This window comes from Filicampus tigris, chromosome 17, assembly GCF_054856515.1.
Source record: "Filicampus tigris isolate MCC_2025a chromosome 17, RoL_Ftig_1.0, whole genome shotgun sequence".
NCBI classification, from domain to species: Eukaryota; Metazoa; Chordata; class Actinopteri; order Syngnathiformes; family Syngnathidae; genus Filicampus; species Filicampus tigris.
This window is the reverse complement of record NC_141233.1, coordinates 16,031,675-16,053,287: the sequence shown is the minus strand read 5'-3', so window position 1 is coordinate 16,053,287 and position 21,613 is coordinate 16,031,675. Positions and strand designations below refer to the sequence as shown.

General features: G+C 47.0%; 3 protein-coding genes across 3 annotated transcripts; 2 read left to right on the top strand and 1 right to left on the bottom strand.

Annotated features, from left to right (window-relative positions):
* Nucleotides 1-17: 17 nt before the first annotated feature.
* On the top strand, nucleotides 18-11,691 carry camk2a (calcium/calmodulin-dependent protein kinase II alpha). The gene is made up of 18 exons (XM_086012205.1): nucleotides 18-267; nucleotides 1,531-1,625; nucleotides 1,794-1,853; nucleotides 3,739-3,793; nucleotides 3,902-3,967; nucleotides 4,042-4,114; nucleotides 4,191-4,293; nucleotides 4,487-4,570; nucleotides 5,269-5,363; nucleotides 5,441-5,563; nucleotides 5,669-5,752; nucleotides 6,345-6,387; nucleotides 8,623-8,660; nucleotides 8,732-8,780; nucleotides 8,951-9,026; nucleotides 9,121-9,215; nucleotides 9,332-9,560; nucleotides 9,978-11,691. The coding sequence occupies exons 1-18, from the start codon at nucleotides 206-208 to the stop codon at nucleotides 9,979-9,981; spliced, it is 1,434 nt and encodes a 477-aa protein (XP_085868331.1). The 5' UTR covers nucleotides 18-205; the 3' UTR covers nucleotides 9,982-11,691.
* A 370-nt stretch (nucleotides 11,692-12,061) lies between these two features.
* Nucleotides 12,062-15,050, top strand: rps14 (ribosomal protein S14). Its single transcript, XM_086012246.1, has 5 exons — nucleotides 12,062-12,161; nucleotides 13,505-13,658; nucleotides 13,733-13,894; nucleotides 14,776-14,852; nucleotides 14,930-15,050. Exons 2-5 carry the CDS (start codon nucleotides 13,510-13,512, stop codon nucleotides 14,995-14,997), a joined length of 456 nt encoding a protein of 151 aa, XP_085868372.1. The 5' UTR covers nucleotides 12,062-12,161; nucleotides 13,505-13,509; the 3' UTR covers nucleotides 14,998-15,050.
* A 522-nt stretch (nucleotides 15,051-15,572) lies between these two features.
* On the bottom strand, nucleotides 15,573-21,532 carry chm (CHM Rab escort protein). The gene is made up of 17 exons (XM_086012244.1): nucleotides 21,406-21,532; nucleotides 20,248-20,314; nucleotides 20,090-20,162; nucleotides 19,871-19,995; nucleotides 19,694-19,782; nucleotides 19,559-19,618; nucleotides 19,344-19,411; nucleotides 19,131-19,271; nucleotides 18,670-18,786; nucleotides 18,442-18,556; nucleotides 17,805-18,027; nucleotides 17,663-17,740; nucleotides 16,916-17,023; nucleotides 16,749-16,809; nucleotides 16,539-16,635; nucleotides 16,202-16,443; nucleotides 15,573-15,904 (listed from the first exon to the last, which is right to left on the bottom strand). The coding sequence occupies exons 1-17, from the start codon at nucleotides 21,455-21,457 to the stop codon at nucleotides 15,713-15,715; spliced, it is 1,908 nt and encodes a 635-aa protein (XP_085868370.1). The 5' UTR covers nucleotides 21,458-21,532; the 3' UTR covers nucleotides 15,573-15,712.
* Between the last annotated feature and the right edge of the window lie 81 nt (nucleotides 21,533-21,613).

The following is a 21,613-nucleotide window of genomic DNA, read 5'->3' as shown; positions in this document are numbered from 1 at the left end:
GGGGGGGGGCTGAGTAGGCGGGGAGCCGAACCTGGAGAGGAGCCGCTCTTCACCGTCCCCTCCATCTTCTTCATCATCTTCATCTTCTCGCTTGCGCCGAAACAAGCCGGTCTCATTCGCCTCCTCTTCCTCGTCTCCATCCAGCCGCTGACCTTCATCGCCGTCGCCCTGCCCTCCCTGACCCTCGTCCCGCCGCCGGGTCACCATGGCAACGGTCATTTGCACGCGTTTCACCGAGGAGTACCAACTGTACGAGGAGCTGGGAAAGTAAGTGGATTCTTCCGATTTTGATCGTCCCAAAGTTGAAATCGTTGAAATGCGCACTTCTGCTGCTTTACCAAGGCAGGGATGGAGGGATGGCGACAAGATCAAATGAGAGGGATGGAGGGATGGGCGGATGAGTGTAACACCTCTCTGACCTCATCCCACTCACCACCTTCACACACGCACACACACACACACACACACACAGGTCTCTTACATAAGACGTGTGGGTGTACTCTGGAGAAGCAGCAGACATATTTCATCATTGACTTGATATCCAGCAAAGCTGCGTGACAACCAGCAGCAGTCAATCAATGTATTGATCACCTGATCACAAATCACAAATCTCACATCCCTTGCTTCCTTACTTGCTTCATGGTTTTCCCTGTTTCCTTGTTTCTTGTTTCCTTGCTCTCGTTGCCTTTGCCCCTTGTTGCCTTGCTCCCGCGTTTGTTTTCTCTGGCCCTCGTTTTCCTTGCTGCCTTGTTTCCTTGTCACCTTGCGCCCTCGTTTCCTTTCTCCCTTGTTTGTTACTCCTCTCTCCTTGTTCCCTTTTTTCCTTACCCCTTCTTTCCGAGCTCCTTGGTTTCATTGTTACCTTGCTCCCTTGTTTCCTTCCCCCCTCGTTTCCTTTCTCCTTTTTTTCCCTGCTTCCTTGTTCCATTGCTCGCTTCCTTTGCTCCTTCCTTGCTCCCATGTTTCCTTATTCCCTTGTGTCCTTGTTACCTTGTTTGTTTCTATATACTCTCCTCTCTCATTTCGTCCTTGTTTCCTTATTTGCTTCTTTGTTTTCCTCGTTTGCTTGTTTCTCGTGTTTCCTTGGGCTCGTTTCCTTGCCCCCTTTTTTTTTTTTTTACTTTCTCCCTTGGTTTCCTTTCTCGCTTACTCTCCTCTTTCCTTGCTCCCTCGTTTCCAGGCTCCTATTTTACCCCTCTCCTTTCTGACCTCGCTCCCTCACCTCCTTTCTCCCTTGTTTCCTTCTTTAATTTCTCCCTCATGTTCCTCTTTCCTTGCTCCCTTGTGTCCTTTCGTCTTTGCTTGATTAATTGCTTCCCTGTTTCTGAGCACCCTTGTCTCCTTTCCCCTTCCTCCCTCCCCATGTTCCCTCGTTCTCTTGTTTCTTTGTCCCCTTGCTTGCTCGGCCCCTTATTTCCTTCGTCCTTTACTCCCTCCTCTATCTTTGCTTCCTTTGCTCTTCTTTCCTTGCTACCTTGTCTCCTTTCTCCCTCAATTGATGAAGTTGTGTGTGCGTGTGCGCGCCGGCAGGGGTGCGTTCTCGGTGGTGCGCCGTTGCGTGAAGGTGCTGTCGGGTCAGGAGTTCGCCGCAAAGATCATCAACACCAAGAAGCTGTCAGCGCGAGGTGAGACGTGACCATTTGGCCATCCGCGGAGAGCGTGGCAAAAAGTCGACACTTTTGGGATCGGAAGCGGGAGTGGGAAATTGCCCGCGCGTGGGCGTGGTCCGTTGCGGCCTGATGACATATTCGCCGAATTTCAAACCCTCCCCTCATCTCTCTCTGTGTCGTCAGATCATCAAAAGTTGGACCGCGAAGCTCGAATTTGCCGCCTGCTCAAGCACCCCAACATCGGTGAGTCGCCGCAGGAAAAAGGCCCGAGGATGACGATGATGAATTATGGACGCCGCGCTCGCCGCCGTGCCATCCATAATTCATGTGATGTCATCATCATGTGACCCAGATATGGTTGGAGAACACCAACACTGACTGAGCAGTGACATAATTGATGATTTACATGATTTTTTTTTTTATTTTTTTTTTTTAACCAAAACGGGACAAATTCAGTAAAGCACATAGCCGTTTTTTAAAATGAGTTTATCTTATAACATTTTTTGTGATTGATTTATTTGTGATTATGAAATTGAGGGATGAGTATATAGATGATTTATTAAATAATTACAAATCATAACAGTTGGGTCAATATGGGTCAGAAATTCCACTGATCCACTATATTAGTTTGACCCAACTTTCTGGGTTGTTTTCAAACCATAGAATTGAGTCGCTATGTACAAAAACAACCCAGAAAATTGGGTCAAAATGGCCCAAGTAGTGGATCGGTCCATTTTTGACCCAACTGTGATATATAACTAAATTATAATACAATGAATTAGGATTACAAAAAAAAGGATAGATTTAATAAAATGCAAAATTTTACATTTTGCTTATTAGTTCAATATTTTTAACAGATTAATTGATTAAACACAAAGAGCTATTTACAAATAATAAGATACATTTTAATAAATGATCAGTTTTACATACGCATACATGTTAATTAAAAATTGGTTATACAATCGTGAGTAAATTCATTATAAATAATAAAGTAAACATGAGTGGAATAAACAGATTTTACACATACATTTAACATGTTCATTTAAATAATTGGTCAATTAATTGTTTGTAAATAATAAATTGTCAAATGAGTAAATATTTGTTAAAAATATATATTGAACATTTAAAAATAATTGGTTAATCTGTTACTAGTAAATGAAATAAAATAATAAATATTGGTTTAAAAAAAAAAGCACCCAACATTTAAAATTAAATAATTGACTAGTTATTTAGAATATAAAGTAAAGCTGTGAACACTTGAAAGTGTGAACTCGATGTAAAATCGATGATCAAAGTTAAATGAAGCGTTTGAAGACAAAGTTCCAGAAGGACCTCGTAGTCGGCGAGCCTCGTTACCGGAAGTGCTCAGCCTCCCACTTTGGCCAATCACAGCACACCTGCGACCTTCATTTCTTCTCTCGCCTCACATGTCACGCGTCTTAGGTCACATGACCTCCTAGCATTGAAAAGATGACACGCTGAATGCAAGACGCTGCATTTATTGCATAATAGCATGTGAAAGCGGGCCTGCTGCCTTGCCCGCACACGCACACACACACACACACACTCACCTGTGTTTGAAAAGCTTTCAGAGAAAACAATTACATTTTTCTTTCCAAACACTCCTACACACTGCACCAATAGTGTGTGTGTGTGTGTGTGCGCATGTGTGCGCTCGCGCGCATGTGTGTGTGCTGTCGGAAGGCTTTTGACGCTTTCACCTAAAGACACTGTTGCCTGGCAACACACACACACACACACACACCGAGCGAGTTGTGTTATGTAAGCCTCCTCGCTATCTGTGGAGCATCGCCCACCCACACAGAGCTGCCATTGGACGCTTAGCCGCGGCCAGCGTTCTGATTGGCCGCCTCGGTGCACCTGAGGTCATTTTCCTCAAGCGCACCTGCTCGCCGTCCCGGCCGCAAAAAAAAAATTAAAAAATCACACTAATTGGCAGTGAAGAACGCGCAAATCGCTCATTTCAATTGGCAAAACCACACCCGTGTGAATTCAGGTCGTGCGAATAAACGTGAAGTTTCATTTTCTTTTCCACGTTTCCTCGTTCTCTTGTTTCCATGCGCCCTTATCTCCTTGCGCCCTTATCGCCTTCCTTGCGCCCTTGCAGTGCGGCTTCATGACAGCATCTCGGAGGAGGCTCATCATTACCTCATCTTTGACTTGTGAGTCTTCTTGGCCGACCTATGAAGTCACTGGTGTTGCATTCAGGTGGACTCCATGTCACGTGTGTGCGTATGTGTGCTTTGCGCGCGCGCGCGCGTGTGTGTCAGGGTGACAGGTGGCGAGTTGTTTGAAGACATCGTCGCCCGAGAGTATTACAGCGAAGCCGACGCCAGGTGAGCGACGGCACGTTAGCGTTTTCCGGGCGCTAGCGTGTCGGGCGTTTTTCACGTTCGGATTTTGTCGACAGCCACTGCATTCAGCAAATTCTGGAGGCGGTCCTTCACTGTCACCAGATGGGCGTCGTCCACCGCGACCTGAAGGTTTGCCGCGTCTCCTCCTGCTCCGCCGGGCCGAGCACGGTCAAGCACGCGTGTCCTCATTGCCGTTGTCGCGCAGCCGGAGAATTTGCTGCTGGCCTCCAAGTCCAAGGGGGCGGCGGTCAAGCTGGCCGACTTCGGGCTCGCCATCGAGGTGGAGGGCGAGCAGCAGGCCTGGTTTGGTGAGATGACGTCATCGCCGCCGGCACCCTCCATGATTATCATCCCCCATCGTTACCGTCATCATCGCCAATCCCTGATAGTGTAGGAAACATACAACTCACGTCATTTGTATCGTCATGACATCCAGCTAGCAACCATGTTGCCTAGGCCACTGCTTTATGTGTGTGTGTGTGTGTGTGTGTCCGTCCTTAGGCTTTGCTGGGACTCCTGGATATCTTTCTCCTGAAGTCCTTCGGAAGGATCCTTACGGGAAGGCCGTGGACCTCTGGGCCTGTGGTCAGATTCCAACCGTCTCCACTTGTTTCCTTCACGCCACCACTCCTATCCTTGTGTCCTTCACTTTGCTCCTCGTCTTCTCTCTTCTCTTTCACTCCTCACCTTGTCACCTTCTTGTCTCCTCCGCTCCTATCCTTTTCTCCTCATCCACTCTTGTCTGTGCTGTGGATGTTGTTCTCTCTGTTCATCACCTTCTTTCCTCCACTTGTCTCCTTGTTTCCTCTCCTCAGGTGTGTCCTGTCTCCCGGGGTGTGTCTTTTGTGTCCGAAGGTGTGTATTGTCTTCTCAGGGGGCGTATGTCCCCTCCGGGCGTGCCTTATGCGTCCCCGAGTGTGTCCTCAGTCGCGTTTTGCATCCACAGATGTGCCCTCAGTTTGTCGTCTCTTTTCCCATCCTCGGATGTGTGACCGTGGTTTATTTGTTTTGCGTCCTCGGCTGTGTCACGAGGCGTGTCCTCGGTTGTGTGTTGTGCATCCGACGAGGTGTCATCGCTCGTGTCTATCGTGTCCTCGGGCGTATCCCCTACTGTGTCTTTAGTTTTGTCTTTTGTGTCTGTTTTGCATCCTCAGATGTCGCCGGTTGTGTGTTTTTTTTAGGTCCTCAGATATGTCCTTGTTTGTCCGTCTTGCGTCCTCCTATGTTTTTGCGTGCTCGGGTGTGTGTCATTGCATCCTCAGCTGTGTGTTTTCCACCCTCAGGTGTGATCCTGTACATCCTCCTGGTGGGCTATCCTCCCTTTTGGGATGAAGACCAGCACCGCCTGTATCAGCAAATCAAAGCGGGCGCGTACGATGTACGAGGTCACATGATGCCACCGCCGCACGCATGACTGTCGGCTGCCGCGACGCTTAGCAGGCTTATCCTTCGCAGTTCCCGTCCCCCGAGTGGGACACGGTGACTCCCGAGGCCAAAGACCTGATCAACAAGATGTTGACCATCAATCCGTCCAAGCGCATCTCAGCCGCTGAGGCCCTCAAGCACCCCTGGATCTCTGTGAGTGACCGTTGGCCTCTCTCGTGATCGGTCAAGGATGACATGCGTGCGTGTTGGGGTGTGTTAACGTGTGTGTGTGTGCGCGTGTGTGCGTGTGCACTGCAGCATCGTTCCACCGTGGCGTCCTGTATGCATAGGCAGGAGACGGTGGAATGTCTGAAGAAGTTCAACGCCCGCCGCAAGCTCAAGGTAGGAAAGGCGGGGCTTCCGCAGAGGCCAATTGGCTCATCTGATTGGTTGGAAAATGTTTGAGTGGTCACTCGTTTCTGTGGTCGTAAAGTGTGCGACCTTGTGACTGTTTGCAGCCGGTCACGAGTCGCATCGCTCATGTTAGTCTTTTTGTGATCATTCCTTTGTGCTCCTTTTTTTCGTCCTTCCCTCCGTCTCTTCTTCCTTCCTTTCAACCTCTCTTCTTTCCATCCTTCTGTTCTTCATTGTCTCCTTCCTTCTTTGCCGTCTCTCACCCCTCCATCCTCCTCTCTTTGCTTCTCCACTACCTTCGCCCCCTCCCTTCGCGACAATCATCTATCCATCCACCTTTTCTTTTCTCCTTCCTTCTCTATTTCTGAACTTGCTTGCCTCATGTCGTCTCTCTTTGCTTCTTCACTAACTTCTCTACCTACTTCTCTCCTTCCTCCTTCCCTTCCTCCTTCTCTCCCCCCTCCACCACCATCTATTTTTTCCTCTCTACGTCCTTCTCTTCAACCGTGCCTCCTTCCTATCCCCCTTACTTTCTACTTCCTCCCTTCGTTCTCTCCTCTTCTTCCCCCCTTCCTTGTAGGGCGCCATCTTGACGACCATGTTGGCCACCCGTAACTTCTCAGGTGGGTCAACAGCTGAATGGGGTCAAAGATCATGTGAAAAATCTTCTGTTCATGGGTGGAGGTGCTGAGCTTCCATTGTGACCTTTGACTTCCTATCAGAAGAATAGTTGCTTGCTAGCACGCAAATATCGCACTTGTGTCTGTGTGTGTGTGTGTGTATGGGCAGCTGTGGTCACATGTCAATCACCTTGTTGTTTATTAATAGCTGTTGGTGTTTTTGTTGTACCTTCCACTTCAACAAGCTCACAAAGTCCCGGTCTAAATGCTCGATCCAAGGCCTGGTCGTAGTCCTCGACTTAGACTTCATCCCAAATTTGGGTCTCGTCCTGGTTCTAAACTTGGTACTAGGTCTAGACCTGGGCCCGAGGCTATACCTTGTCCTGGTCCTATTCTTAATTCTACTCCTGCTCATCCTAGTCCTGGACCTGTTCTCGGTCCTAGCCTTAGTCCTGGTCCTAGACCTCGAACGGGTCCCGATCCTGGGTCCGGTCCAGGTTCATGACCTGGTATTAGTCTTGGTCCCGGTTGTGGATCTGGACCAAGTCATGGTCCTAGACCTGTTACTATAACCTGGTCCTAGTCAGAGACCAGGCTAATTGTAGTCCTGATTCTGGGCCCGGTCATCCTAGTCTTAGTCCTTGACTTGGTCCCGGTCTTTGCCCGTAAGTCCTGGTCTGAGACTGGTCCTAGTCTAGGCTTGATTGCAGGTCCTACTCCTCCTAATCCTGGTGCTAATGCTAGACCTGGTTGAAGACCTTACTCAAGACTTGGTCCCAGTCCTGCATCTGTTCCTGTTCTTAACTCTGGTCCTGGTCCTAGCCCAAGTCATGGGGCTAGACTTGATCTGAGACAGGGTTCTAGTTCTAGTTCAGATCCTATGACTGCTTGTCATAGCTTTAGTCCTGATTCTGGTCCCGAGGCAAGACTTTATGTCAGCGCTGGTCCTATTACTATGTCCTGATACTAACGCTGCTCGTCTTTGAGTACCCTGGGCTCGGTCCTAGCCCAAGCCACTAGTCTTAGCCCTGGTGCGAGATTTCATCTGAGACCTGCTCCGATCCTACTGTTCCTAATCCTGCACCGGTCCTATCCCTAAACCTGGTCCCAAGTTTTACTGTTGTGATGCAGACCTAACCAGGGTGTATGTCAATCATGGTGTCTGTTGTGTATATTGTGTCACGTTTGAGGAATGTTTGGTGTCAAGTGTTTTGTTGCTAAAAGTGGCCTCGTACTTGACTCTTGCTGCACTCCAAGCCCACGTACACACAGTCACTCGTGTCCTGGTGGACCGCAGGCGCTGCTGCTGGATTCTTTTTTTTTTTTTTTGCAAACTTTGATTTGGATATTTTTTTGTTCTCTCCTGAGATCTCTGATCGCCTGGACTGCATAGAGATGATAGAGCTATGGATCTAGACCTACGTCTGTCTAGTGCTATAGCAACACAGTGTTAGGGTTGTCAGTACAGGGCAGTAGCTCTTCGAGTAGTCAGTGTAGGGCTAATGTAGCTAGTACAGTACATCTAGACATTGGATGTTAAGTGTAGAGCAGTGACGATAGAACTAGTCTATATAGAACAGTACGACTTGTGGTGCTAAAGTACAGGGCTTGTGTACATAGTTATAAATAGGAAGGACAGTAAATATAGGGATAGTGTACATAGTGCAGTAGATGTAGACATAGAGTACCACACAGGTACACTGCTTTAAGTAGAGCACCCGATCTAGAAAATAGGTAGAGGGCTGGTGGGCAGACCTCGAAGGAAGAACGGTGCAGCGTTAGTAAACATGGAGTCGGAGGTAGGATTGTAGGCGCAGAGCTCGAGTTAATTGAAAAGTACATCGAGTCGTTTACATTGAATCTCAGCAGGGCAGTCCATCCAGAAGTTGTGGAGTGCAATGTAGGGCTAGCAGACGAACAATTGTCCAGCCGCAGATCGGAGGTAAGGTTATAATAAGAATCGATGCAGGCTTAAAAAGGATAGATCTAGATTATAGATCTCAGTAGCTCTGGTAGTACGTATCCTTTAGTGTACTTTGTACAGTACAGTGCTTGTTTTTGGTAGAGCAGTCCATCTAGTCTCGTGCTACAGAAGTAGTCGATTCGTAGGCGTCGAGTATAGATCAAGTGTAGCTAGAGTTCTGGTAATGTGGCCGTTGGTCCAGGCGCTGGCACTGTTTGCGGTGTCCATGACACTGTTGTTGCTGCTCTGCGTGTTTGTTGTCGTCCCGCCCGCAGGAGGGAAGAGCGGAAACAAGAAGGCGGACGGCGTCAAGGTGAGCCAATGCCACGCTCAACCACTCATTTGCAACTTCCTGCTGAGTAACGCGCACTTCCTTTCGCGCAGGAGTCGTCGGAGAGCACAAACACCACCATTGAGGATGAGGACACGCGAGGTGGGCAAGCGCGGGCCAATTCACGCACTCACACACTTTTACACGGGCACACACACCATGCCTGCACTCATCATGCACACACACACTCGCGCACTCACACACACAATCACTGACTTAACACACAAGCAAAAGGTCACGTGCACACACTGTCTGGTATGTGTGTGTGCCAGTGAGGAAGCAGGACATCATCAAAGTGACGGAGATGCTGATCGAGGCCATCAGTAACGGTGATTTTGAGAGCTACACGTAAGTCCATGCTTTTATTGTGAAAGTGGCGAGATGAAGTGGCCGTTGGTCACCACAGGAAGTGCCTGAGCCGCTTCCTGCGCTTCCTCCACAGCAAGATGTGCGACCCGGCCGTGACGGCGTTCGAACCCGAGGCGCTTGGGAACCTGGTGGAAGGCCTGGACTTCCACCGCTTTTACTTTGAAAACTGTGAGCACATTTCCTGTTCCTGCCCACTCGCTGCTACTTCCTGTTCACTGATTGTGTATATACACTTCTCTGTTTGTGCGTACATATATGTGTGTGTGTGTGCGTGCGCGGCGCAGTGTGGTCCAAGAACAGCAAGCCAGTGCACACCACCATCTTGAACCCTCACATCCACCTGGTAGGCGAGGAGGCGGCGTGCATCGCGTACATCCGCGTCACTCAGTACATCGACGGCAATGGCACGCCGCGCACCGTCCAATCGGAGGAGACCAGGGTGTGGCACCGCCGCGACGGCAAGTGGCAGATCGTCCACTTCCACCGTTCGGGTTCACCCTCCACGCTCAGCAAGTACGATCAAAAGATCACTTAAATCAGGCACAGACAAATGTGGGTTCAAATTAGCTCATGCTATTTATCATTTATCTCTTCTAGCGAGTTGGTCAGAACTTTGGCATTTAGCTGGCTTGTACTTTAGCGGCTAACTGTCTGGAAAGTCGTCAGCCGAATAAAACGTCACCAATGAGTTCACTAGACATGTTAGTAGCTAACTAGCTAGAATTTTAGAGTTTACCTAGCTAAAACAGTTTGCTGGCCAAGACTTTAGCGTTTGGTCAGCTAAAAATGTAGAAGTTGGCTGACCAACACATTTGTTTTTTGTTTTGTTTTTAAATTAACTCATTTACACTTTAGCAATTTGTTAGCGAGCAGTGGCTATCACTTTGTTTAAATGAAGTCATTAATTCTTGCATTTTTGTGTTTACTTAGCTAACTTCCTGTGTGGGCGGTCCTTTGATGAGGTCACTATCAACTTGACGACCAATTGATTGACAGCAGGCCGGTCGTCGACAAACAGGAAGAAGGGGAGCTGTGGGCGGGTCCAAACCGCAACAATACCTTCAGTGTTCATCCGTCCCTGACCAATCAGACACCCCGGCCCTCTTTTTTTTTTGTTCCAGCCACACCCCTCATTGTATAGCCTTTGTTCTGTTTTCATGTGACTGATGAATAACGGGAATCCTTCACCACACATCACAGCGCCCCCTGTGGCTGGAGGGCTTAGCATAGCTTAGCATTGCAAAATCAAATGTATATTTATTGAATGTAAACAGAGAGGAAGCGGCTAGTGTGTGTGCGTGTGTGTGTTTTGCAAGGTAATCAGCAGGGAGTGCTATGACTGTCCAGTTTTTGTTATGGTGATTGATTGCTACACTTTATTCCATCCAGACGCTTCCTTCTCTCGTCTCCGACCTCGTGAGCTTCCATAAACACCTGCACTTAGACTCTGCCCCCTCAGGGGTCTGCTTCCTCCAAGCCCCGCCCCCTTCACTATACTTGGGTGGAGTCTAACAAACTTAAAGTAGTAATAATTCTAAAAACAAAAAATAATCATTTGACGTCACTGTTTTTTTTAGCTGTTAATCCAATTGAAGAGCTTTAACGCTCAATTAGCTTCTTCGCCTTCTCTTCTGTGCGTGTGTGTGTGTGTGCGTGTATGTGTGTGTGTGTGAGAGAGTGTACGTGTGCATGTTTCATAAGTCGCTATACGACTGTGCGGTTGCGTGTTCTTAGTGCAACGTGTGCGTGTGTCTGTGGGTGTGTGTGTGCAAAGAATCTGCATTTGTTAGCGTGTGCATGCGTGTGTGTGTGTGAATTTACAACGTTGTCTATATTTGCTCTTATTCCGCTTTCAATTGCATGCGTTTGAATTTTGACGAGCAACTTCCTGTTTAAAGCGGCTTTGTAGTCCAGTGATTTTTGGCTCGTTTACATCCAAGCAAGACAAACTTTGGTTTTTATTATTTTTTTTCCATTGATCGACTTTCGATATGCTAACCATTCCTGAGATGTTCTGAACTCCGCTGCCTTTGTTTCTCTTTGTTGGCTTCAACTGCTTTGAAAGTGAAATCTTCTCGCGTGCTCAGTGGAAACCTTCCTTCTTTTCTAGTGGAAACCTTCCTGTCGTTTTTATGGGCGCTGATGACGTCATCACGTTAATGGACAGGAAATTTATTTCAGGTTTTTTAGCAATGTTAGCCGACTTTTTGGGGCGCTGGGGAGGTTAACCGCTTTGACAGTGATATCTGGTCTGCTCAGTTGTTTGGTGGTCGATGACGTCACCATGCGTCACATCGATGTACAGGAAGTTTTTTTTTTTACTATTTGTAGGGTTTTTTCTTTTTTTTTTAGTCTTTAGCATTGTTAGCAAATGTTGCTTGGGCTCTGAGCTTAGACGCTAACTAGACCAAGATGCTAGACATGCTAACGGTCACGTCTCTCAGGTGAAGCAACGACACAGAAAATGTAAAAAAAAAAAAAAAGTCAATGTTGTGACGTGTCAGCGGCTGCATGCTCGCTGCGTAACAGGAAGTGAACACGACGTGCGTGTGCGTGCACGTGGGAGAGAACGTGCACGTGTTTCTCCTGCGTTGTGCAGTGTTGTCGAATTTTAAAAATCAATTAAAAAAGTTGATCAGAACAATCGTTGTCATGTGATTTGTTTTATGATCTTAATATTGAGAAATAATTATTTTGCATTTCCAGAATTATTCATTCAAAACACAAACAAATCATCTTTCCCTGATGAGGAAATGAAGGGAAATGCTATTAATCCATTACATTCTCCCCCAAAAAACAAACAATTCTAGTCAAGTCATGTTTATTTATATAGCCCTTAATCGCAGGAAAGTCTCTGTCATATGTTTTTGTATGAAAAGTAAGCACATATAATAGTGTCAACCAAAAAATAATTTGTCATTATTATTGTTATCGTTGTTATGTTATTGTTATACTGAACCTTTTGCCATTGTATTGTTTCATATTGAAGCACATCTGATCCTCCCCACCACCAGGTGGCAGCAGCGGCAAGCCAGTTTGCCGCGCGTCAACTTTAACCCCGGAAACAGTCGAGGCGTTCTTTTCCAGTTGGGTCCCGAGAATCGCAACACTGAGGTGAGAGCCGTTCGCTTCGCTATCCTCCTCAATCGGGTTTATTTGCGTCCATCGGCACATTTTTTTGCTGTATGTCCACCGTGTCCCACTTTGTCCCTCTTGGCGCCCTTAAATTGTCGACGTGGGCGCGCTTATTTGCTCGCTTTGACACCTTCCCCATTTGCCCGTCTCTATCGTCGCTCGCCCGCTCGCCGCTTTTTAAAACCGACCGCGAGCTCGGTTGTTCGTCTTCAAACGTCGTCGTATCGTAATGAAAGACGTTTCAAAAGCGTGCGAAATTTCGCTGCATGAAAATTGCGGCTCGAGATGCATTCGTCTGACGTCACACAACATGGCGTCGCCCGGAGAGAAATGGCCGCAAGAAAATGTCCAAAATAATTTGGACCCTGTTCGGAATCATTTTCTACTTTACCACATTCGAGCCTATGTAGTGAGTGTTAGAAAATGTAGCCCCACGAAAGTGTCCCCCAATGCATCCTTAATCTTTGTTTAGATTTTACTTGCATCTTTAACAGAATTTAGTTCTCTAGATAGACAAAGAATAACAAATCCCCTATTGTGATTGGGGAATGGCACTGTGATTCCAGAGATGTTTGCAAGCATAAAACAGGGAGTACGCCGCTCTTAAAATCGCTCAAAGCATCAAGTCGAAAAACGAGGCAACCCAAACATATTTGTTCAAGAATGTTGTATGCAAGCCCACTAGTTAAAACAAGGCATTCTGATAAGTATAATCCACCTGTTTTTAACCATCTCTGGGAGCAGCCATTTTTTTTCCCACTTCTGTCGACTGAAAATGACATCACACTGCTCAGGGCCATGATTGGTTGTAACCTGAGCTCTGAGCAGTTGTTGTCATTTTCTGGTAGTTTTTTTTTTTTAATGCCTTACTATACATGCTCGACCCCAACCCCCCCAGCCCCCGCGCCCATGGTGGTTCTTTCACCCAAAAATGCCTTCGTATACATGGTCATTTTTTTCCACAAAAAAGTCTTACTTTACGTGATCGTGTTTTTTTCTCCCCTAAAAAGCCTTACAATACATGGTTATTTTCCCCAAAAAACGCCTTACAATACACGGTCGTCGTCCCTTCCCCAAAAAAAAGCCTTACTACACGTGGTCGTTTTCCCACCTCCCAAAAAACGCCTTACTATACATGGTTGTTTTGCGGGTAAAAGTTGTGGAAATGCAGGGCCAAAAATATATAAAACGTGCTGTATTTTGGGATAAGTGTGACTCTCAGAAAGCCCCCAATTCTCAAGAAACAAAGTTGGCTCTTTCTATGAGTTGTCTATAATGGCCAAAGTGGATATGTAACACTTTGTGTGTGTGCGCGTTGCTAGACGAGATGGCGCCGCGCAAAGGCAAGGAGAAGAAGGAGGAACAGGTGATCAGTTTGGGACCTCAGGTGGCCGAGGGCGAAAACGTCTTTGGCGTCTGCCACATCTTCGCCTCCTTCAACGACACTTTCGTGCACGTCACCGACCTCTCTGGGAAGTGAGTTGTTGTCGCTGCTCTCGTCGCACGCCGCCGTCCTTCTGGTGCACTAGCAACATGTGGCCTTTCCTCAGGGAGACCATCTGCCGCGTGACGGGCGGCATGAAGGTGAAGGCGGACAGAGACGAATCATCCCCGTACGCCGCCATGCTGGCGGCGCAGGACGTGGCGCAGCGCTGCAAGGAGCTCGGCATCACCGCGCTGCACATCAAGCTCAGGGCCACCGGCGGCAACCGGTCAGTCGCTCGCGCGCACGCTCCAGCGAGCAAGCACTGCACAGCCCCCAGAAAACTTAGTCCGCAGACATTTTTAATTATGGCTACTGTGTTTTTATAAGATATTCATTAACAATACTTTAATTTAGAGCCATACAATCTTGAAATGTGGTTTTAACCCCAAATTACAAGAAAATGTCAATTCTTTTTGCTTAAATTAAATCTGAATCTTTCAACAAAAAAAAAAGGCCATTGCTGGTCACTTTTCAAAGTAGAACAAAAAAATGGGGCTGGAAAAAAAAACCACAACATGAAAGCGATTAGTTAGTAGTCATAATAGAGATTTCATTTTAGTCAGTGTACTGTATTGACATTATTTATTGCTTACTTTTACTTTCTGCCATGATAATGCTGGTGCGACACAATTTTGTTTTTTATCCCGCTATCAATTGCATGGCTTCACGGGAATGGTTTATATATTGCCATGTAAAATTAATTGTACAAATAGTCGTAATTAAGGAATCATTTCTGAATAGAATTAGCTACTCCATGAGAGAAGCAAAATTAGTGTAAAAAAACACAAATGGTTAACATTTTATTGTGCTAATCTGCAATTGTACAAACAAAATGATACCACAGCGATTTTAAATGGAAGCACTGTACAAGTGGCTTTCCCTTGAGTTTCCATGGACTGTGCCCGTAACTTTCATTCGCCTTCAGCAAGTCACTTTCTGAACCGTACTGATTTGGTCCTAGTCAATGTTGATGAATGGAGGTTTTAGTCTCATCTAGTCTAGTTTGTTACTAGTAAAAAAAAAAAACGTGCATTAACAAATACTTTCCTGCCCACCCAAGTTGACTTAATTGCTTTCAGTCACTCATGAGTTTGTTTGCTCTTCCAGCACCAAGACGCCCGGACCGGGAGCCCAGTCGGCACTCAGAGCCCTCGCTCGATCTGGCATGAAGATTGGACGCATTGGTCAGTCGCACTTGTCTCACAAACACAAGCACCCCACCCACCCGTCCACCTCACTGATTTTTGTCCTGTGCTTCCAGAGGATGTGACCCCCATCCCGTCAGACTCGACACGCAGAAAGGGGGGACGCCGCGGACGCAGACTGTAAACGCAACCCAACCATCATGTATTTCATACAATAAACGTGTTCAACCACAACAAGCGTGTCGTGATGGCGTGCCACTAACATGACACCAAACAAGTCCAACCAGTTTGTTGGTGGAAGCTTTTAATTCCTTTCAGTAAATAGAAAAAAAGGCCTTATTATACATGGTCGTTGTTTTTCCCCAAAAGGCTTCTTTCCAAAAATATGCCTTACTATACATGGTTCTTTTCCAAAAAAACGCCATACTATACATGGTCGTTTCTTTCAAAAAATGCCTTACTATACATGGTTGTTTTCCCCAAATAACGCCTTACTATACATAGTCATTTTTTTCCGGAGAAAAAAACGCCTACATGGCCGTTCCCCCCCACCCCCCCCAAAAAGTCTTACTATACATGATTGTGTTTTTCCCCAAAAATCCATCCCGTCAGAATCTACACGCAGAAAGGGAGGACGCCGCGGACGCAGACTGTAAACGCAACCCAAACTTCACCTATTTCATACAATAAACGTGTTCAACCACAACAAGCGTGTCGTGATGGCGTGCCACTAACATGACACCAAATGAGTCCAACTGGTTCGTTGTTGGAAGCTTTTAATATCTTTCAGTTGAACATAAATAGAAAAGAAAGAAAGGCATTTTGGACCCATAATGCACGGCGGGGGTTCCAGTCAATACTGTACATGTTTTGCAGTGGCTTTTTCTTTGAATTTCAGGTCACTCTTCAACCTGAAGCTTCTGCTCCTGCTTTTGGAGCTCGGCGGGATCCTCTGCCATGTCCGTAGCGATGTCGGCGAGGATGCCCTCAGGCTCGTCAGCGTTGTCGGCGTCATAGAGGATGTCTTCGGGGTTGGGCGCGGGGGGACAGAAGTCCTGATCGGGGACGATCTTGTGGAAGATGGCCTCGGCCTGACCACAAATATCTTAGTCAGCACATTTCGGTCTGTTCCATATTAACACATACCCAAATTATTTTGAATGCATTAATTTAGCTGATTTGCGTTGAGAATACTAAAAGCACTTTCTATTTTTCATGGGAACTTTTAAAAATGGACTTTGGATTGGCATATCTGTTTTTTTTTTTTTCAACCAAACAATGACCACATTGACATTTCGTTGAGTCAAAAGAGCTTATTTCTTTTTCTAGATTTCTTTTGAATTTCAATTGACCAATTTTAAAATGAGAACGCTAAATGAGCAAAATACCTGCTTGACAGCGCGCTCGTGACCCAGCTCGGCATCGGGTCCCGAGCACACGTAAACGTTAGATGGCAGGCGGTCGGCGTCAAGCTCTACGCCACCATCCATGTTGAAGTAGAAACACCAGAGCACGCCGGGACGCGAGTCTTGGTCACATGACGGCGTGGTGTTGAACATCCTGGTCACTACGGGCCACAAGTCCTCGTAGGCGGAGCCGAGTAGTGATTGACACGTGAGGTGGACCAAATCTGAAAAGGCAACGGTGGATGTGTTATTAAAGTTTTTTTTTTTTCTTTTTTGCAACAAGCAAAGCTGCTTCCGTGAAGCCCTAAAATGGACACACATGTTCCCGGGGCGCACGTCATGGTGGACGGCGACAGCTCCACCATCCTCACAGCAGGAAGTCCCGCCTCCACCGGGGGTATGGTTACCAAGGAAACCTTCATACATATGCGCAGAACGCCATGTTAGTGCATGTCATTGTCACGGAATTACAACTTTTGTCTCTCTGAAAACCAAAAGTTTATCAGAAGATTGTGTGTGGCCATGTGACCTGATGCTGGTCGTCAAGCAGAATGGAACGGTCGGTGATCAAGACGCATCTGGAGATGGATCTGCAACGAGGACACACGAGGTAAAAAAAAAAAAAAAAAAAAGGAAGCGCTTTTGCTGCTGGAAAGAAATTCATCTTGTCAATTATACGCTTAAAAAAAAAAAAACCTGGTGGGTGTGGCCTCGCTCTTCAGCTGCGGAGGGAGGAAGCCGTCTTCCAGCACAAAGTGGCTGCTCATGATTCGCTGTCCGCGGCCGTCAATCAGTGTGGTGCACCTGGCGGCAGGAGCATCATCATGAGCGTCGACCAAAAAAAAAAAAACCCTAAACCAAAAAACACCAAAACTCCACACCAAATGAAGTGCTGACTTTTAGGCGGCCACCATATTGGATGTGTCATGTACTATTCATTCCTGTCTACAAACTGATTTCAGAACTAGAGTCCTTCAACTACAACTTTTCCTTGGGACAAGTACCCTCTCACTTGGACGAGAACTTATTTGGGGGCTGGTGGATTCCCTTCGGACTAGAACGTTCCCCTAGTAACTAGGAACGTCACTTGGAACTAGTATCTTCACTCGTGATGAGAATTTCTCTGGACTAGTACCTTGTCTCAGGATTAGAACCTACACTCAGGATTAAAACATTCTTTCAGGACTAAAATCTTAAATCCAGACTGGAACCATATCCCGGGACTCGAAACTTCACTTGCAAGTGGAACCTTCTGTCATCTTAAAACATTCTCTCAAGACAAGAACCTTGCCTCTTCTGTTATGACCTCGACCCTAAATTATATTCGTCAGATTAAAAGTGACATATGTGGTTTTGTTTTTTTCCAAAACGTGCCAACGTGCCAGATGAGGCGCTTATTTATAGACGTCTACAGTCTTGGGGGTGAGGAGGAGGCGTGGCTACCTGTTGGTGGTCTTGTCCAGCAACAAGCAGCTGATTGGATGCCTCAGGCAGTAGACGCCCCCAAACACAGCACACATCCTGAAATGTCAAGCAAACGGTCAGACGACCGCCACCCCTCACCCACGCGGGCCCCCCGCCTCACCTGCAGAAACACTGCGGGATCTCGCCCAGGCCGTACACGGGGAACAGGAAGGGAGTGTTGCCGTAGCGACCCAGGCAGCGCAGGAAGTGACGCGTGGAGGCCAGGCCATCCCGGGCGGGTGTGTCCTCTGTCGCCATGGCGATGGAGTGCAGCAGAAAGTGCTGTAGGTTGTCGCCCAGCTGCTGGTCACACAGGAACTCCAAATACGATCGGCTGCTGTAAGCTTAAAATAAAAAAATTAAAAAAAGAGGATTACCCACAATGCCTTGGGAGGCCAAAAAAACACCACAATGGATGAATTCCTTCAAATGACTGGACTGAGCTTCAGAAAGCAACAACTAAAAAAAATCACATAATAAACAAAACAATAAACAATGACGGAAAGTTCCAGTCCGAAGAGTAGGTACTAGTTCCAAGTAGGGATGTAACGGTACACTAAATCACATTTCGGTTCGGTTTCTTGGAAACTTTGGTTCGGTATTTTTTTTTCAATTCTAAATGTTTATTTTGAAAAGATGACATTTTAACGGTGCATTTTTTAGAAAAAGTAAATAAAAGCGAACCATTTGGGTGACATTCTAAGAAACGACACCCAAGTGACACATCCAATATGGCGACAGTGCTTCACGTAGCTCACCCTCTAGCTCCTCCTCCTTTTCCTCCAGACAGGAAGCCAGGAAACGCATCAACTTCCTCTTTTCCACCATCGACAGCTGGCGACTGGCAAACACGTCGGCCCGGCTGCACGGCACCTGACCAACAAGAGGAACCGTGATCGTCGTCGCCGTCGTCATAAACAATATTCGTAGAGCGCCGTTCAAAGTGGCCGAGCAACAAAGACGCCGCCGTCACGTGAGCGCCGTACCTGCTCCACGTTGCCATGGCGATAGGTGAGGATCCTGGTGACGTTCTTGAACTCAGCATAGCGACTGACGTTGGATTTGATGAGCAGGTCCACCAATGAGCCGCGAGCGTACATCAACTGAAGAAAAAACATATTCGAAAAGGTGCAAATCTGGATTATGACGGACAATTATGAAGGACTTTTTGTTGTCCTTTTCAGGATATTTGTGAGAAAGGCAAAAAGTTTGTCAGTTTCAAAACAACACAAAAATCGCACAAAACTTGACGTGTGGCGCCGCAATTGTTCAGTGGCAAAATGCCACCACTTGGGGGCAGCCTGGAGCACTGCTACTGCCCGGCCTGAGGATGAGGACGATGATGATGATGACGATGAAGGGCTCGTGCGTCATAGCGTGTGGAGGTGATGACCGATTGCATTGTACGTGTGTCGATGATAATCAATGAAGGGTCGAGGTCGGTTACCTTGGAGACGAGGTCGATGTTGAACCTTCGTCCTTCTTTGAGCAGGTCAGCGTAGGTCAACTTCTTCCCGATGGCCTCCGATTGGTTGGCCGTCTCCAGGGGGCGTGGCGGATCCAGCCCCACCTTTTTGGTGTTTGTGGTCTGTGATTGGATGAAAGCATCTGTCAGTCATGCCACCTGACACCGGCCGATGACCAGTGGTGCACGCCTCGCCTCTTCTTCTTCTCCTTCTCCTTCTCCTTCTCGGTCTTGCTGCACGTCGGCTGTTTGCTCCGTTGACTCTGTGACGGCAAACGTGAGGAGCGACATACTGAGCCGAAAGCGACGAGCATGTCAAACGTGTTTCATGTTGATGATGAAAATGCGTTGGCTAAATCCCTTGAGATGTTGTGAGGAGGCCCACACAGCATGTTAGTCTCACATTTCACCTGCACAGGGGTCGTCGTCTTTCGGCTTTAGCTGCTCATCGGCCGTTTGCTCCTGTGACTCTTGACATACAAAAATACAAATATTACATCTCATAGGTACATTTTTCACCAATCACAGCGGTGCAGCCAATTAACCTGCACATGATGATTCTTCCTCTTCTTCTTCTTCTTCTATGAAGCGTTCAACCTCCCTCTCCTGCTCCTCCTCATTTTCATCTTTCTCACTGTGGACAAACAACAACATAAAACATGGTGCTCATTTCAACTACACCAAAGAAGAAACGTCAATCATTCAATGAAAGAAAAGCGGACCTGGTAAAGCAGAAGACCTGCAAGTTCCTGATGGAGGCGGAGTCTGCGGCAGACAGATAGATTGGCTCCTCCCCACCTTGCAACACACTGGACCAATCTTGGACCTCATTGCTGCGCAACTGCTCCTGGAGGAGGAAAAAACAAAACAAAATACGAGACGTGACGTGGACTTCCCGTCTCTCGCGGCAAACGACCAATGTGGACGCAGCAAGGAGTCACCTGATGTTCCTTGATCCACGTCAGCAACGCGTTCAAAGTGAAACTGGCCCACTTGGATGCGTAGTAACTCCGCCTGAAAGGCAAAGGCACTCACATCCTCTGTGTGTGTGTGTGTGTGTGTGTGTGTGTGAGACGCAAACGGCATTTGGTGAACTCACGTGTCCAGGTGAAGAACTCGTTGTCCCACTCGCGAACAGGCTGCCGCCACCACCGACTCGGTCAGACCTTCAACAACCAATAATCGACATTCAAAGCAGGAGGCGGCTCTTGGGAAGTTTTTTTTTTTTTTTTTTTTAACTCATCCACCGCTTTCACCCATTGGCTTTTATCTGCTACTCAAGGCAGCCCTTCTCCAATTGGCTAACAAGTAAACAAACAGAATTCAATTACACTTGTATGGGCCCAAATTTCAGGGGCTTCATTTCAAGTGTCCTAAAAACTCGACTGAAATAGCACAAATGAAACGGTATTGGTGAGAAGAGCCGCAAAATAGCTCCCATGCTTTAATCAGTTGTTCCTTTATTTATTTATGGGAAATTTTTAGAGAAACTTATGATCCGACTCCATTTTCGTTTAATCAACGACGACGCACCCACTTGAAATGTTGCGTTTTTTTGTTGTTCTATAGTTTGGGGGGGGGCCACAAAAAAAACAAGCATCAGTCACTGCTCTATCTGACCTTGATTTCACCTAAAGGGCCGTTTTCTCAGAAGCAGGTGAAACGTATTCGAATGCTGACTACCGAGGAGCTAAAATCGAGGTGTGGAGGGAGGAAGTGATGGACCTTGTGACTTTAAAAAAAACAAAACATATCTTTAACATATGCCAAATACAGTAAATGGACCCTGAGACTAAATCTTTCAGCCTTTCGACACGTGACGTACAAAAAGGGGCGTAAAAGGAGCAAGATGTTAAATGTAATCTTTCGACGTAAAATGCATACTTTGCTGGGAGTCTGCTGAGACTCACTATTTGGCCCCTGTAAACAAAAGCTGAGCCTGTGACGCCATCGTGATGGCAGCATCACAGCTCGTCCACTCGGCAGCGCGGAGATGACATTAGAAAATGTTTTAACTCAAACAGTAGCATGAGAAAACAAACCAAATTTGTAGCAAATGCCCAACTACATGACTAGCTTGTTTGCCAGCCACGACCGTTGAAAATGAACAGACTGTTAGCTACAAGCTAACAGAGGCGTGTGTCGAGTGGCTCGTGATCAACTTATTCACAACCAACGGCAATTAAAAAACAACGTGATGTTTTTACGCAATGCCACTTTGGCGACATGGCCGTCAAAGGCGTTTTTGAGCGTTTACCTGTGCCCACGACGACGACGTCAAACTCGGACGGAAGATCCTCGGCCGCCATCTTGCCTCAGGCGCGTGAACACCCTGTGCTCGTCCCCGACAAACGGCGTGCCCGCGCGCGCGAGCACGTCCAGGCGATGGTACACGTGCAATTCCGACACGCAAGCTCCCCCCCCAAAACTTTCATTTGTTCATTTTGATATTTTAAAATCGTTTT